The sequence below is a fragment of the Zootoca vivipara genome, chromosome 3, assembly GCF_963506605.1.
Source record: "Zootoca vivipara chromosome 3, rZooViv1.1, whole genome shotgun sequence".
Classification (NCBI taxonomy): domain Eukaryota; kingdom Metazoa; phylum Chordata; class Lepidosauria; order Squamata; family Lacertidae; genus Zootoca; species Zootoca vivipara.
This window is the reverse complement of record NC_083278.1, coordinates 70,262,875-70,280,892: the sequence shown is the minus strand read 5'-3', so window position 1 is coordinate 70,280,892 and position 18,018 is coordinate 70,262,875. Positions and strand designations below refer to the sequence as shown.

The window sequence follows — 18,018 nt, the reverse complement described above, 5'->3', positions numbered from 1 at the left end:
GCAGCTTCTATTCATTAGAGAAGCACAGCCTCATAATCCATAACATGCTGTTGCTAGGAAACTGGAGAGCCTTAGTGTACTGCTGCCAGATGAATTAGTGCAAAAAGAGAGGTCAAGAAAGAGAGAAATTAAGTAACCCTTACTTGGTCTCCTCAGGATTATGAAGTGGCTGTTCACTTACTCTGAAATTACAACTTCCTATTGAAGGAACTGGAGGCAAAAGATTCCTGCAATGCAGGGGCTGGACCAGAAGACCCTTGTGCTCCCCTCCAGCTGTACAATTCTACGATTCTTTATCTGTGTGGGGAGTAAAACGGGGCTTCTGAGTCTTCTACAAGATATATAGACACCAACAGGGCCTGCCCAAGGCATTTTGTTACCTGAGGAAAAGACAAGATGGTGTCTCCCACCACCATTCCATAAAAGCTAACCAGACTGGCAACTGAACTTCAACAGTGGCAATGTTGATGGGAAGCAGGCAGCTTGGAGGGCACAGGTCTGGCTGTGTGCCACACACAACTTTGTCCTCCTCCAACAGAGGGGAACGCCCAAAAAGAATGGCAGGGTGTGGGAGCAGCAAACCACAGACACTCACACTCCACCATCTTCTGCCTGAGGCAGCTGCCTAACTCTGCCTAATGGTAGGGCTGGCCCTGGACACTAAGGGGAAGTTAAGAGACAGAGCTGATGAAGATTGATTTGGTGTCATCTGAAACCCCCAGAATGTGCTCACATCTATATTTGAATTCTGTTCTGTCTGCGGTGATTACCGGAGACAGCCTCTATATATGCGGTCAGCAGAATGAAGGTCTGTTTTAGGACACATATCATTTCACAGGTTTATTTAACCAAGAATAACAACATTTCCCCAAATCCAGTATTCACCATCAAACACCAGTCACAGGGCCAATTCATGCAGTTATTTCCCCCTGCTTCCTTTTTCTAAAGAAGATTGAACATAGCATAATGAGGCAACAAAGCAAAGTATTCGTGGCAATGAGAGTCCAGCTGAAGCTCTCTGTACAGCCTTAAGTTTCTTCTCTCTTATCTGTAAGTCACAAAATAACTTTCTGAAAGGATAGTGTGCACTAACCTCTCACCTGCAGGTTGCTGCTGTGGGTTTCATGCGCACAGGTCTTCCTATTGTATTTTGTTTCCTAGCAGGAACTTCATTCACCTTCCTTCCTTCTGTGTGAATCCCAGTGGATCTCTTAGTCATTCCTGTGCCCTCAGCCTCAAAGAACAGAGTAAAGTGACCTTAAAAAGTATCAATCAGTCTTTTTGTGCCAGAGTGACCTTAGAAAGTGTCAGACAGTACCTTGCAGCCAGCTGAGTAACCTACAGCCATCAATTTTAAATTATCTGGATGCAGGGGGAAAGTACTAAAAAGAAAACAAAGTTTGTTATACTGTATGATTATTTTTTAATAGACTGTACTCCCCACTCAAAGAGGGCATTGTTTCCATTATTTGCTACTTTTTCGTGATGTTAAATAGAAATAATGTATATGCCAACTCTGCCCCCACCCTCAATATCTAACTTTCCTTAATGTTCATACATATAAGGTACAGTTAACATTTACAGCCAGAAGGATTCTTCTCCTGTATTCTCCTCTCAAAATTGTAATGGCTAGTCTGTTACAATTGGTGCTGCAACTAAACGTTGCAGTGTAGAATCCTTCTAGTCAGGGTTCCAGCTAGCCAGCCATGCTCTTTTCCAGCACACTCCATTCCATTCTCCTTCCTTTCCCCACTCGTCTGCTGTGTTTTCTATTCCCTCCCCTGCAACAATCAGCATTCTATGATCAGTTGGCATTTCAATTCTCATTGGAGTGGGGTTTCTTTTTAAGGGGGAATCTCCCTTTCTTTCTTTTCCCCCCAAAGAATGTTTCTACTCCTGCAAACCTTCCCTCTTGTGCACTGCATATTTGTGATCCACGGCATTAAGCTCACATGGATGTCATAGTCCTAGTTCATGTTTTTTCTTTTCAAGATGTCTTCTATCCGCATATGATACAGGGGGAGCTTTTAGTTTTATTAGCATCAGTAGCTTTTGCAAGAACAGCTAGAGTAATTTTTCTTTTCACTAACAGCAACAAATTCTTATATAGACCGATGGATCTTGTGTGCTTGATGGAAACTCCAGCTTCAGCATTGTGTAGACATGTTCTGACATTTTATTTTGAAATGGTTATAATTTTCAAACATTCATTTAAAAGATGGTTTTCTATCTATCGGCCTACACTGTCAGGTGACTATCACACTTTGCTGGTAAAAGTTTCCACATTTGGTGAAAGATGGAGCTGCTCCTCTTCTTAAGAAGGATATTTCATTTCCTAGAATAGCTTTTGCTATATACTGGGTAGGTCAAATTACACCTTGTCACCTTTCTTTCTTCTCTTTGGATTTTCATCTCTTCAGAATAGTCCTGAGCACTTTTGTTTTCTCTTCTGTAATCCATGGACGTTTTTCTTCAAAACATGGATGTTGCTCACTTGTAAAACTTCAAAGCCTGTATCTCTTTAAATGCAGGCTCCATATCTTGTTTTCCCTGTGACATCCAAGCTCTGGTAAACTGGTTAGTTTAAATCAGGGCTGTGGAAATTGTGAACCTCCGCATGTTGTTCGAGTAGAACTCCTGTTATTCCTTACCACTGACCATGCTGGCTAGGGCTGATGAGAATTGGCATCCAGCAACATCTGGAGGTTCCTCAACCCTTGCAGAAGTTTTCAGTCGCCTCCTCTCAGGCATGGGACAGAGTAGAGAAGAGCACACAACTGAGTGAGCACAGGTCTTTTGCAAACCCATTTTTGTAGCAGGGAAGAATGATTTCCCATTATGTCTGAACTGGACCATTGTCTTTTAGTATCACCAGATGCCACATTGGACTCAGGCTATTTGCTGTACTCAGTAAGTGACATTTTGAGCTAATTTTCAATAAGGGGAAAAAATACAATTCCTGTGGCACTTGTGTGATGCTCCTTGAATTTTGAATTTGGTACGGCTTTTTAAAAAGCCATTCAATCTGTCAAAGCAAATGTAGAACAACTATTCTTTGGGGCTTATATTTCCACTTGTATTGCTTTCAGTTACCAAAATGTAAGTGAAAGATGTACTCTGAGCTATTTAAACTAGATTTAGTATCCAATTATAATTTGTCTTAATCAAAGGGGAACAGATGTTAGCATGATGCCGATCGCTCGTGGTTGGAGTGGCATCTCGTAACTAGGGAGCTGAAAGAAATTGGGGGGAGGGTGGAAGGAAGGCAAATGAAAGAGGCAAAATGATTTAGGGGTTAAGGGCTCTAACCATAGAGTTTGGACTTCCCTTGGGGGCTCTTTGAGGTAGGGTCTATGACACCAATTGCAATGATCACCAGCACTTCTGCCAAGAACACCACACCACTACTTACAATGCTTATGCAATTAGGTCTTTATTTAGCTTTCTGCTCTCCTTTTACAGTTTGAAATGTTGACAGGGTCGTTGCCATTCCAGGGGAAAGACAGAAAGGAGACAATGGCTCTCATTCTCAAGTGAGTAGTAAGCTCCAGCTTGTTTGTTGACGTAAAACAAAATGTGTATTCTTTTGCTTGGAATAGACAAAGTTTGCTTGGCAGTAGAGGTGGGGGAGTCAGTTTTCATTTAAAGACGAACCTACCAATTCTGAAATAATCTCTGAACAGTCAGACCATTGGCACATTGGCACATACCCGTGTTTCTCATATTATAAGACATGTCTTATATTTATTTTTTCCTCAAAAAAAACACACTATGGCTTATTTTCAAGGGATGTCTTATTTTTTTCCTCCTCCTCCTGCCGCGGCCAGCATTGCTGCTGCGCCTATCACTATGTCTTATTTTCGGGGTATGGCTTATATTCCTTGAATGCTTAACAGGGTATATGGATTGACAGCAGTTCTCCAAGATTTCAGATCGGTCCCTCCCAGCCCTATCTGAGATGTTGGGGATTGAACCTGGGACCTTCTGCATGCAAAGCAGATGTCCCACCACTGTGCTATGATACAGCCCTTCCCATACATGAGCTAGTAGCAGGGTAAATAAAATAAATAGCTGGGAGCTCTAGATCAGTAATCTGCAGCTATATCAGACCCTGACCTGCAACATGGCATCCAAATTAAATTATTTATTGTGTATGCCCATTTTTCTCCTATTCCCACTAACTAGGGTGACTAGATGCAAAGGAGGGCAGAGTTCCTGCCATTTTGTATTTAAAGGGGAGAATCACACGCTTCCCGTAGCCATTGTGAAGAAGAATAAGCATGGTAAAGACTATGAGGAAAGAATAAAAGAAATGTTTAATAGAGTCAGTATTATGGAGCAGTCTTTATCCAATATGCCTCGAGATTACTTTGGGAACTCTATATATTTTTTCCATATATATTTCCTCTGCACATCTGTATTTATTTTCACTGCTAAATATGTGTGTGATCTTTTTAGACATTTCTGAAAAGTCCTCCTACATTTTAAAACTTTCTGTTCTTTCAGAGCCAAGCTAGGAATGCCACAGTTTTTGAGCACAGAAGCTCAGAGTTTGCTTCGAGCTCTTTTCAAGAGGAATCCGTCCAACAGATTAGGTATGGGATTCATTTGATTTCTGGTCTGTGATAAATTCAGCGATAGATTACAGTCAAATGTTAATCTGTGGTTTGTTTTCCTTGTTACTTAATTTTGATTTGTTCTCATGTATATGGCATAGTTGAACAATGTGCTGGGAAGAGATGCAAGTTAATGGAGCTTTAATTAAATATGTGTTTTGGGCTTTTAATATGGATTGCACAGATTGATGAAGAATTGGTTTATTATAGTCATGATAGCTAAGTGTTGTCTACACATACCGAAACAGATGCTAGTTATTTATTTCCTTATACTGTAGGAGTATTTCTAAACAGCCAGCTCATACAGAAATAGTACAACAGTGATGTACAATATAAGCATTAAAACATCATAGAATGATAAAATTATAAAATACTGAACAAATTACCAATACTGAATCAAATTAATTCCACACCCACCCACTCATCAGCCGATGTCACTTCTGATGCCCTCTAATGAGTCACAGGGCAGAGTTAAATCCTGAGCTGGCTGTGCATGCCTGTTCCCAGTCCAGAAGGGGAGCACATAGTCAAAGCAGCAGGATTTTCCAAGACCTTTGCATCAAAAGCCCTGATAAAACCTAGGAAAAAATTGTTTTAGCAGTGCCTTGCAAGGTCCCAAGTTCAGGGCTTCAAAGCACCCTGAATCTTTGTGACATTCCATGATTGACAGGTGAGTGGCCACATCCACATCTAAAATTTGGCCCGCATTCTGATTCTGGTGCATGGAAACAATTAAGTTCCCTACCCAGCTCTCACCATCTTCCAATGCCCTCTTTTTATGTGCTAGTCTCTTGTAAAAACCACCAGAAAGTCTTGTGGCCTTTTAAAGATTAACCAAATTGTTTATGGCATGATCTTATGCCATAATCAATTTGTTAATCTTGAAAGGGCCACAACACACACACACACACACACAGCTTGCAAGAAACTTAAGCAGAAAAGGGGAAAAATACTATAGGGAAAAGAAAAAATGAACCTTTGTCTCTTGTAAGATTGGTCTCAGGATTTTTTTTAAAAAATACCTAATTTCCCAGTTGATTAAGGAGTTCACTGACAGCAGTACCCCAGGGGATTATGACATCTAATTAAATTTCTTTTAGAGAGCCAAACACAGGACAGAGCACAGGGCCGTCTCAAGCAGGTCGGGCGCCCTGGCGCGGAGATCGCTCCGGCGCCCCTGCCCTCGCAGCGCGGCTTCCGCATGGCTTCACTGTGCAGCGCCCCCCCTGCCGGCCTGGCACCCTGCACCACCAGGACTATACCTAGAGCCAGGCCTGACATAGCAAGTGCGGATAGATGTGAAAACCTGCTACCGTGTCTAAGCTACATTACCAGCTTTCTGACTTGGATTCCAAATAAACATGTAAAGCTAAATCAAGTACATAATTTGATCCAATCAGAGCCGAAAAGGAAATCGGAGAGGAAAAGGAAAGATGATTTTCCTCCGCCTTGCATCCTTAGCTGCTCAACTGCTTGAGGTGGCGTGACGAAGGCTGGCTATGTAGAGCATTTGATAGCACACCCACCAGTCCCTCCAGTAGAGTTCTAACAGGCAGTTGTTAGCAGGATTCTTGGCAGCCTGATGTCATTGCCATCTGGCTGAGCTATAGGTCTTGCATTTCTATTGATGTGTAGCTGAGGAGGAAGGAAACTCTCGGGTTTTGTTTTTCTTTGCTGGAGCTGCTACAAATACTAATATAATCTTTAAGGTAAAAGTTTGTATTTTATGATGCACGCATGCCAGCTGCTACAGGCCATGAAAGGAAGCTTAAGTTTCTGGGATGTCACTCTGAAGACAGAAGTAAAAAGATCTTCCTCTGCAGTTAGGCTGGCCTTTGATGGACTGATCCCACAGAACTATCCTTTATGCTGTCCATAATCTTAGCCTATGTCTTCATTCTTTTTAAATTTTCCCCTAGGAATGTTTATCAACTTAATCAAACAGTGAGATACATGTAGAAAATATTCCAATGGAATTTAAGGCTCATGTAGATTCCTTCTCAGCCCCCCATACTCACAGTATTGTATAGGTATATATATATACCGTTTTGAACCCAAAGGCCCCCAAACAGCATATTATATATTATATATTATATATTACAATACAATATAGTGCAATCATAGGACATCCCAGTTTGAATCTTGCCTTGACCATGAACTTAGATGGCCTTAGGCAAGGCACACACTCTTACCCTTCATCCTTCCCCCTTTCCTATGTAGGATAATAATATTGACTTACCTTATAGGGATGTTACAAGGCTTGCAACTAGCTAATGCATGTGAAGTGCTTTCGATACTTGAAAGTGCCGTGCAAATGCTCCTGCTCCTGTTATTATCACCACCATAGATCAATCTAAAATAAGGCATGTAACTTTTATTGTGTTTCTGTCATGTATTTCCACATACAGAGCCACCAAGTATCCTCTCAGGATACTGCATTGCTTCCACATATTTATTTATTTGTTTATTTATGTATGCCCATCTGGCCGGGTTTCCCCCGCCTCTCTGGGGTCCTTTAAATGCACTACAGTGTGTTCCATAACTGTCTGAGGCTGGACTTGGGTCCCATCAGCGATGCAAGAGGACATTGTCCCTTGCACCAGAAGTTGGAGCTGGATCCCATAAGTCTCTGCCTCAGCCATAGCACTGCACTGAAAAATGTTTCATGTGATCATTCACACTTGTTACAAGTAGCACTGGGATCAACTGACAATGAACATTCAGAAGACGGTTAAATAAAGGAAGATTGGTGATGTGGTTGCAATGCTTGCTTTGAGTGCGCAGCCGACGTACGCTTCATAAAAGTATTTGCGTTTTTGGCCTGCCAATGTGATTCTTTCTCTGCCCACTTATATAACTACAGATTCTACAGAAAACAATTTGTTCTTTTCAAGGCTGCCTATAGAATTTTAACTAGTAGTCTTTCCAGGAATTACTTTGATTAGATGTTGCTGTTCAGCACTACATAAGTGGTAAAGCACTAACTGAAAGCAGGAGCAGTTATTGACAGTGAAGGGGTCAATTACGTTAGCAGGAAACAGAAGGTGAGGGCAGAATGATTCTGTTCCTCTTACTACTACTATTATTGTTATTTTTAAACTCTGGTGTACAGTACTACAGCTGAAAATAAATGCTGTATACTATTTGTGTTGGCGAGAGCCCCTTGGGACATGCATTGTTTCACAGTTCCTCTTAACACAATTGATGCCTCTAACCATGGAACACAAACAGCAGCAATAAAATCCATCATTGGGAGGCCCCAACAGAAGAAGAAGAAGAAGAAGAAGAAGAAGAAGAAGAAGAAGAAGAAGAAGAAGAAGAAGAAGAAGAAGAAGAAGAAGAAGAAGCAGCTCACTGGAATTTAAGTGCTCACATAAAAGGAGGCAAAGAAGGGACCAGACAAACCTTTCTTGAAAGCCTATTTCGTAGTTTTGGAACCACAACCAGAAAGCCGCCTCTCTTGCCCCCACAAATCTCTTGCTGGGATTGGGGAGACAATGAGAAGGTCCTCTTTATTATAAACTGTGTTCATTTTACATCCTTTGTCTCTCTCTTTCATTGCTTTGGCAGGTGCTGGCCTTGATGGAGTTGAAGAAATTAAGCGGCATCCTTTTTTTGCTACCATAGACTGGAATGTAAGTAATTCACAGGATTGTCTTCTCTGACCAGTTAGATGTGCAGCCCAAATCCCAGATTTTTCCTTGCTCAGAACAGTCTGACTCCAGCACTGCTTTCCCAGTGTGTTTGCAATCCCATAGAGCAACTCTTTTTTAAACAAAAAACAAAAAAAACCTCCACGACAGCTGGATTGTATCCTACCTGTGCATTTGCACTGCACAGACCTCCCAGTGCCTTCTTTGCGTGTCGAGGTCACCAGATTCCCCCCAATAAATTCACACACACACATGAATTAAGTTTAAGGTTTTTGGCATTATTTTGGCCACAACTTTATTAAAATACAATCAAATGCAAGTGGTTGCTTAGGCATTGGTTAACCCATCTGTCCCCCGCCCTGGGACAGATTCTGCACTGACTTCCTCTAGTCAATTGTAGAAGTCAGTAGTTAAACATTATCAGAGGGAGGACGGAGCCGGGTACCAGGCCCTTTTTCTCCTCCCTCGAATGTTCCCCGAGGCTCAATTTGCTCTGTGTTAGGCCCAATTCCCCTAACGGGGTACTGACGAGAGCCGTTCGAGCCCCATGATTCCTTTACCGGAATACCTCTATAAGCAGCAGCAATTTAGGGTAACTTTCCAGCCTTTCCATACTCCTCTTTCCAGCCAATTTCTTACCAGCCAATTTTAACCAATGCCTAACTGCTATGCCTGATTTGCTATGCAGTAGGCAAAAGCCAAATGGCAACAGCCAATCAGCCAGATGGCAAAATTCCTACTGGGCTCCTGCCCCAAAGCAGACGACCCCATGACAGGCACAGCAATGTCAATACGCAAAGCATCTTTTAAAAAGGAGGTGGGCGGGTGGGAAATCTGAAGCGCTTGGCAAAAGTGAAACCAATATAGTCACGCAGAGGGTTTTTATAGGCTAGGGGCCAACTCTTATTCCAAACTGCAACAAGCTTTTCTACCCAGCAACAGCACCAAAATGCCCAGTCATGCCAGTGGCCATTTTACCTAATCTGCCTAGCAACAGCAGGGTCATCCTGATTTCCCCTCCCGCAACGCTTGCTCTCCATAATTGTAGAACCCGTTTTGTGCCCTTCCTCGTACTGGCATGGGTGGAGCATCTGTTTCTGTCCTCTTGTCTAGTATAGATCTACATAATTTTGTTTCCATCCAATCTGTGCTTCTGCAAATTTGTTGGGTCCAAGATTTAAAGGTAGACATGTAAGTGACGATAGCACTGCTTCTGCATTTGACTAGATTACGAAACAAGCAGCACCCTTAGGGCTTGTTATTAGAAAGGTACTTCCAAATGTTGCAGAGTACAGAACATCTTCAGGTATTTGGCCAAGGAACACAGTCTGGGATTCTGCCAATTATAACCCTCCTGCAGCACCATTGCAAGGCCCTTGCACAGCACAACCTCTGACTCATCTTACTTCTTTCCTACTTCAGATTCCTCCACCTTCTGCAGCATGTGAAAGAAATTGGTCTATTTTTGTAAATGCTCACATCAAATCAAGCAATAAATTGACATGTGGATGGGTGGGATTTTCAATCAGGCCAAACCTTTGGCTTTTGGAGGTCCGTGATAAATGTGGTGGCAAATATAAAAAAAAAACAGGAATGGTTAGCTTAGAGGAAGAGACCAATTGAATTTCATGTAGTGTTCATTGAGTCTTGTCTCCCCTCCCCTTTTCCTCAACTCTTTTTATGTCAACTTGTCATTGTGGAGGACTGGAGAAAACAGTAATTTTTAGAATAAGTAATGATTTGCTTTACTATAATATTGATAGTTTCTGCTATCAATTTCTGCTATTCTTTTTATTATAATATTGATAGTTTCTGATAGTTGTGCCTGCTTCTCATAAACTGGCAATACCAAAAAAATGTCATGTTCCTTACAATTCAGCCGCTTGTAATGCCACTTGTAATAAAAACTTAAAATGTTTATTTATTAAATTTCTATACCACCCTTCTTCTGAGCATCACAGGGCAGTTTACAAAACAAAAACACACAAATACACAACATAACAACAAACGAAACAATAACCCACCCACACAGTTTAAAAGGCCATAGATTGCTTAATTAGCCAAAGGCCTATGAGAAGAGGAATGTGGGTTTTTTCCTGGCGCCTAAAATATAATTCAATTTGTAATTATTGTTTGAGTAAACTGTACTTTTAATATACCAAACATATATTCTGTGGTAAACCAAGTTATACATAATGCATTTTATGTTCCTAAAGTAAAAAAGTGACTTGCAATATGCAGAGAGTACTTTTTTTTAAAAAAAGAAAGTATGGCATTTCCCCCCCAATTAATTCTGTTCTTTTCTGAAATCTCTAGCGGGGGACGACGACACCAATTCCACCCCCTCTCCCAACCTGGTTTAAAAATTTCTTTAAAAATTACATTTCTAATCTCAGGTTATACAACTGCTAGACAGCTACTTTTTAATGAAAGAAAGCTACACATCTGGGGGCTATGGATCATCTGGGAAGGGGACCGCTCCCCCCCCATGGACACCAATGAGTAAATATAATTGAAATGTGAAAGACTAATTTCCACATAATGTGCCTATAGTTCAGATAAAGTTTTTCTGGATTCAACCCAACATAATTATGAATGGGATTTTAATGTTACTATTTCAGCCTGGTTGTCTAAGGCTGTTCATCCGAGGCATAGACTGGCAACGCCACTATTTGCAAGGGACATTTCAGGTCAGGGGTGGGTGGGGGTTGAGTGTAGATTTTAAAAGCCCAGTAACGGCAGATAGTCTGTTTGACTTGATGGTTTTCTGAATATGAACCAGCATGAGTTCTGAACGGAAACTAGTCCTTGATGTCTTATAATGATGCTTCCAGCTGCTGAAAACGCCTTTGTGGCTAGAGACGAGGAATAGCGCTAATGCAGGTGCTTTCTTCTCATCGCTGTTATTACTGGGAAAGGTCAGCAATGAGCTCAGTTTTGTTCCAAGATCACACACTTTTTAGTCTTTCTTATACCTCTTGTCCCATTCAGCACACATGGTATGAATATTGATATCTTTTATTGATGGAGAAGAAAACCTTCCTTACTTTCGCTGCTGGTTATGATCCAAAGTATTCAGACTGCTTTTCATTAAATGCTAATAAGAGAAGTAAAGACAGTCTAATTACCTATGCCACATTATTCTTATAATATTTTCCCTTCACATTTGATGGAAGCATTGTTTCAGAATAAAAACACCACACCACAGTTCCCATTACTAATTATAAGTACGGTATTTAAGGCTGCCAACTAATTAAATGTTCTGTATTTTAAAAAACAAATCATTTAATAAAATAGCTATTAAATATTACAAATATACACCTTGTATTTTGAGAATGTCTCAACAGACATTTATATCCTACCTTTTCTCCAGACTTGAACTCAAGGCACAGATAAAATACGAAAGGGTAAAACATATTAAAGATACAGTAATGATTAAAACAATTTTAAAAACAACATTAGCACTGGACATTGCACTCAAATCCCATTAAAATCTAGTGCTACAAGTGTTTATCTCCCACCTTCCAAATCCTTATGCTCCCCAGCTTGGCCTAATAATAAACCTCTGGTTGTTAATTAAAGGTAAAGGTAAAGGGACCCCTGACCATTAGGTCCAGTCGTGACCGACTCTGGGGTTGCGCGCTCATCTCGCATTATTGGCCGAGGGAGCCGGTGTACAGCTTCCAGGTCATGTGGCCAGCATGACAAAAGTCGCTTAATTACTCTGCTTTAATTGCATCCAGCCAGGGCGAGTCTGCATTGTGGCATCTGCTTTTCAGGAATAAAGCAACAGTTTTGGAAATGTCCAGTTAAAAAAATTAAGATGTGCTGAAGCTGCCCCTTGTATTGTGAGGTCACCCTACAACAACTTCATTACTTGTCGTCATCCATCCTCTGTGTATATGGACCAGCAGAGGCTGAAGACTCAGAGTGGTGAGATGCCGTTGAGGAATTCATCTGACCGTTTAACAAAGCCCCCAAGTGCAGAGACTCCAAAGGAGAAGGGTTTTGTTTTTATCCAGTTCTGCCGCCTAAGAAATATATTCATCAAAAACATCAACTGAAGTTAAAAATAGAAATGAGCTATGTGTGCCTATTAACAGAGAAATGGAAAAGTGATTCATAGATCTAAAGTGATGCCCTTTTTTGGCGTCTCCTGACAGTATCGCTTTGTCAGTGCAACGGTTGAGACTCGATAATCTTCCAGAAGATAATTCATCGCTGTGTCTACTTACTGGATTGTGTGTTCATGTTCCTGTGTAGCAAGTGTATAATAGTTCGGGGAAATCATTCCTTCATCCCTGTGCGGAGCAGCTTTTTCGCTTTGCTGTGCGTCACTAGCTGCAGTGCTGCCTTTCTATTTCTGGAAGGTATCTGGAGATCAGCTCAGTTTCTCATCAAAGTCATTAGCTCTGTGCATACCTTTAAATAGTCTGGAAATGGACAATCTTAGAGAAGGGAACATAAGACTGTGCCTGTTCTCTCTCCCCCTGCCCCCCTTTGGAGCTTGTGCACCTGAGCCCTTGGGACAAGCATTGGTTCTGGATTGGTGGACCATACCTTGCAAACATGGAACATACAAATGGCTCATTGAGTGCACTATTTGGACAAAGGTACATACGCATATGCACAGGTTTCCATTAATGAATGGAACACAGTCACCAGGTGGAATCTTCTGCCGTCATCCCCATGCATTCATTTCTACACTGTGTGAACATCTGCACAGTGCTATTCATTGCAGGAAATGACTAAATAATGCTTAATTCAATTAAATGAGCGTCCTTCCAGATGATGACTGCCAGATGCATATAGAACATGTGTTTACATCTGCCTCTCTCATTTTTCTACCTATTTTTTAAAAAGGAAATTCTGTTACACAAAGCATTCATATCTTCACAAATAATGGCAATGATGCTTAACATGTGACTCATGGTAGCTTCCTTCTTCTTCTTCATGGTACGTTATATGGATCCTAGGAGAACATGTCCTCTGTTAGGTTTACATTGAAGTCCTGGGCAGAGTTATTGGAAACACACAATAGCAGCAAGAAGCAAAGCTCTGCGCAAGGAAATGTGTAAAGGAGAGTTTGAGAAAGCAACATTGCAAATGGCATTAGAATCCAGTCAAAACAAAGAAAACTCTGACAGGAATATTGGCCTGATATGAAACAATATCAATAAGAACAACAAACAAGTGGAGGAAGTTGCAATCGAATTTAAAAAGTTAACTGTGAGAAATAAACAAACACCCCACACCCCTCTTCCATCTTAAATATGTGTTCACAAGTCTGCTTTGAAGCATTTTTAAAATCAACTTTTAAACAACTCTTACCTCATTCAGCACATTAGGATTTGCAGTGCTTATCTATTTCCTGCACGTGGATCACCTAAGTCTTCTCTCTCTCTCTCTCTCTCTCTCTCTGTCTGCCTGTCTGTCTGTCTGTCTGTCTTTTTCTTGCACAATATAAATAAATAAATAAACAAACAGCCCCTCACATTCTTGAGTGGGATTACATGCGGCATCAAACAGATGGTTGCTTGCTTGTCGCAGTCTTCACAGTGCCAGTCACTTGTTAGGGAGTGAAAAGGCTTACTTCAGACCTCCACTTTGCCTTTTCCCTTCTCTAGTATGTAGTCAGCAGCGTTAGACATCCACGTGTCTGCAAATAGACATCCACGTGTCAGCTCTGTGTGCAAGGAGCTGCACTTTGTACCCTTACCTCATCTGTCCTCACAGCAATTTTGTGTAAGGTAAATCAGTTATTGTTCCCATTTAAAGGAAGACCCCACCCAGGGCTGACGATCACAGAAACCCCTTAGTGGTTGTTTTCACACATTGCATCATGGCACATTACCACGCTAATACCTCATTTGACTTGTGTGATACTGCTAAGCATAGAGGAAATAGATGTTTGGGTATTAGAATATTTCAAGGGTGATCTTCCCACCTTTTCCTAGGCTTAGCACTAAACACAAGATGCAATGTATGTATTACAATACCACTCTATGCATGTATACTTGAAAGTATGGCCCATTGTGTTCAATAGGGCTTATTCCCAGGTAAGTGTGTATAGGATTGTAGCATGAGCGTAGTCAGGGTTTATTTGGGGGGGTAGGCTTTATGTTGGGGGGCAGAACTGAGTTATCTGTGATACAATTGGTCAATTAAGTACTTTTATTTATTTACTGGGGGGGGGGCAGCTGCCCTCCCGGGCTACACCCATGGACTGTAGCCTAAAATATATTTCCTGTGTTTTTGTTCTTTTATGTATCTTCTTGGCAATTATTTTAATCCATCATTTGTGGTGTTTTGCAGAAGCTGTACAGGAAAGAAATCATGCCGCCTTTTAAACCTGCTGTGGGACGGCCAGAGGACACCTTTCATTTTGACCCTGAATTCACTTCACGGACACCAACAGGTAACCAGGAACAGCAGCAAGATAATTAAAATAAACAAATTCAATGGAAAAGATAATTATGAATGTTTTGTTTTATTCCATCTATGAATCACTTCCCGTTAAGTATCTTGAAGCGATGTCACATTAAAAACATCAGCAATAAAAGGGTTTTTTTATCCCATATGTAGAAACAAAAACAATTCCATATGTAAAAAGAATCCCATATACAAACAATTTAAAACAAGTTCATATGTAAAAATTTGTTTCAAATCCAGTACATAACATGGGATAGGGCTGGTAGTCTTGTGGGATCTTAATGCAAACACAGAATGTCTAACTATATTTTGAAAGTAGCCTTCCTCCCCCTTCACCAGACACCCCTCTTTTGAAACAATAAAAATAAGTTTCTATGAACATTATGACCAGGTGATCCTGGGGGAAAAGGATACCAATCCAGATAGTTTTTCATACAGTTTTTACTTAGTTCTCTGTAACTAAAATTTTCTGGCTCTTCCAAGAACCCAAGAATCAGTTATACAGGTACATTGTTCTTCCATAGGTGTCTCTTGCATTATATATACTATAACACCACAGTTTCCTATGGCAACTAGACTACACATTGCTGGAAATATTGGAGCTCTAAGCAAAACCTAATAAAACACTAGCCTTTTTTCCCCCTTCCAGATTTGCAGCAAGGGGAGGGATGCATATGAGTGAGAGAGTGTTATGCTTTGACCCACCCTATTCATATCTCCTGTTTCCTCCCTGCATAAGATTCCGACATACAGTAATAGTGCTTCAGAAATTGCTCCTTTCTGTCCCAAGCTAAAACCAAATTAGCTCATTCACTGCAGAGTTCTCAAATTGCTGTAGTCAGTCACCGCTCTTATAACCTGAGGCAATTTCTCAGTTATAGAGATCAAGTTAGTGTGAGCTTTTGCATTTCTCTGGCAATGTGGTTGCTGCAGCAGCAATGTTCCTTTCTATGCCTCCAGCATTTTGTGACATGACCAGATTACATGGAAGGAGTCCATACTGTGATATCTTACCACACCAGTTCAGCTTTATAAAATCTGGAGTAATACTAGCATAGAGAGAAACTGTGATGTGGACAAGAATTTCCAACACATCTGTATCCATTCAGAAATCCAGGGAAACAGGAGAGTAGTAAAGTCTTCAGGTGATTGGATGACATAGGCTATGTTCACATTACCAGATTAAAATGCAGCTCCGTTCTTTTCCCAATTCATTTGGAAGCTGATTTAGGGTGAAACACATCAGAATGTACTATTTCATTTAAAAATAACAGGAAAGGTGTGGGTTTTGGTTAATATCATGTGTACACTGCTTCCCAAACCAGCAGAGCACACAGGATGAAGAGTAAACAAGAATGTGCACACAGCCATAGACTGCCATCTCCCAGCCTTGCTAACTGACTGCCTAAATAACTGGCTGCTTGGTCATCTTTTTTCACCTTTAGTTTGTGTCTGCACTGGTGCAAATCAACAGATTAGCTCAGACTTCCTCAAACTCTGCCCTCCAGATGTTTTGAGACTACAATTCCCATCATCCCTGACCACTGGTCCTGCTAGCTAGGGATCATGGGAGTTGTAGGCCAAAAACATATGGAGGGCCGAGTTGGAGGAAGCCTGGATTAGCCGTATATAAATTGTGTACTGTTGTGCTGCAAACCAGTTCTGCAATCTGCACAGCAGAAAGAATAAAAAAGAAAATTGTTCAGTAACCAATGTTCTAGCATCTAAAGCTTAAAGGAGAGTTACTGGCATGGGCTCATCTTGCAGTATGCTGCTCCCAATTCTAAAAGTAATTTTGTACCTTGGCTCCTCGTCCCACCATCCATTATGTTCACGCTGCCACTCCTGAAAGTACAGAGACAGCTTTATGTTTAAGTAAAGGTGCACTGGGAAGAGTTTGCATGCACAGGCAGAGTGAGGCAGCTGCCCCAAGTAGGAGATGCTCACAGTGAGGAGCAGAGCTGTGTGTGCCACACATTCAGTCCTGCGCCCACTAAGGTAGCCTGCTGTTAGTTGGGTCAACTTTTTAATCTGGAGTTATTTCTTTTGGTAGGGCCTGCATTGTAGCACTCTACTTTCCTGAAGGAAATATTGTACTCTCTTTGTATTGGCTTTGGAATCCCCAATCATCCCTTGAATCATATCTCACCTCCTCTGCAGATTCCCCAGGCGTCCCTCCAAGTGCCAACGCTCATAATCTCTTCAGGGGATTCAGCTTCGTTGCATCCAACTTGGTACAGGAGCCTCCACAGCAAGACGTCCACAAAATCACAGTTCACCCCATTGTCCAGGTAAGGATGCATCTGGTGAAAGTGTGTGCATGTGTGTATGGTCACTGGAGGCTGATAGCAGTCTGCCATATTTGCAGATATCCAGGGTGAACACAGTTGACCCTTACGAATGTTAGACACAAGCCCAAAGCACAATATTTTGCACAGGCTGGACATTAGTGTTAGGCCTATTCCTTAGTATTGTATACATTTTCCTGATTGTGATAGTCCTATTGACAGAAATCATGATGCAAGTTGAAATCATAATGGGACACTTAAATGCAATCTCAAGAAGCTTGCAGTACTCTAGTAGGTTTTCTTTCTTTTTAGTCACTGGGACCCGGACTTTTACCTGAAATGCTGTGGTGCTTGCCTGCCTTCAGTGTGATGTTTTTGCATGTATGCAATATATAATGCCATTTTCATTAGCCAAATCTGGTAGAATGATTAAACACCGGAAATATGGCAGGCAATGGTTATATGGAAGGAGAACTTGCATATTGTAAGGACCCCTGAGAAGCTCAGTGCTTCTCTTTCATGTTCTGCACAGAGATCTATTGGATGCCCCTGCAGGCAAGCCTCTCAGCATCAAGAATGACAAGTAGGCAGAGGAGCAGCAATGTCTCCAAATGTTTGTACCATAGGATTAAAGGGCAGCAATTCACTTTTATGAGAGAAAGCAAGCAAGAGATTTCAAGGGTGCTTTGGGAAAGAAGAAACCGGTTTCTTCCAGCCGTTAAAAATTAAGCCTACTCCTATATACAGCTCTCGAAAAGCCCCCTGTTATACTTCAAACCACAAGAAACAGATAAACCCATAACTAGAAAGAAGTTTAAAAAGCATTGAAAATCTGGCAGAACAAAAAATGTCTTAATTGCTTCCCCAAAGGACAAGAGGGAAGGGGCTAGTCTCATCTCTTTTGAGGGAGTTCCATAATTAAGGCACTACCACCAAAAAGTCCCAACCAATTGCACCTGCTTTGGGAGAGGACCACAGTGCAGAGCCACCAACAATGTTTGCAGCTGATGGTTAGATTCACGCAGGAGG

The 18,018-nt window shown here is 41.3% G+C and overlaps 1 protein-coding gene across 1 annotated transcript in view; it reads left to right on the top strand.

Moving 5' to 3' along the window:
• Positions 1 to 18,018, top strand: part of RPS6KA2 (ribosomal protein S6 kinase A2) — a 99,550-nt gene that overhangs the window by 71,706 nt on the left and 9,826 nt on the right. Inside the window, exons 9-13 of the mRNA XM_060273274.1 lie at positions 3,463 to 3,533; positions 4,507 to 4,595; positions 8,187 to 8,251; positions 14,585 to 14,687; positions 16,862 to 17,013. Of these exons, the coding sequence (XP_060129257.1) occupies positions 3,463 to 3,533; positions 4,507 to 4,595; positions 8,187 to 8,251; positions 14,585 to 14,687; positions 16,862 to 17,013 (480 nt within the window). The remainder of the gene's footprint in view (positions 1 to 3,462; positions 3,534 to 4,506; positions 4,596 to 8,186; positions 8,252 to 14,584; positions 14,688 to 16,861; positions 17,014 to 18,018) is intronic.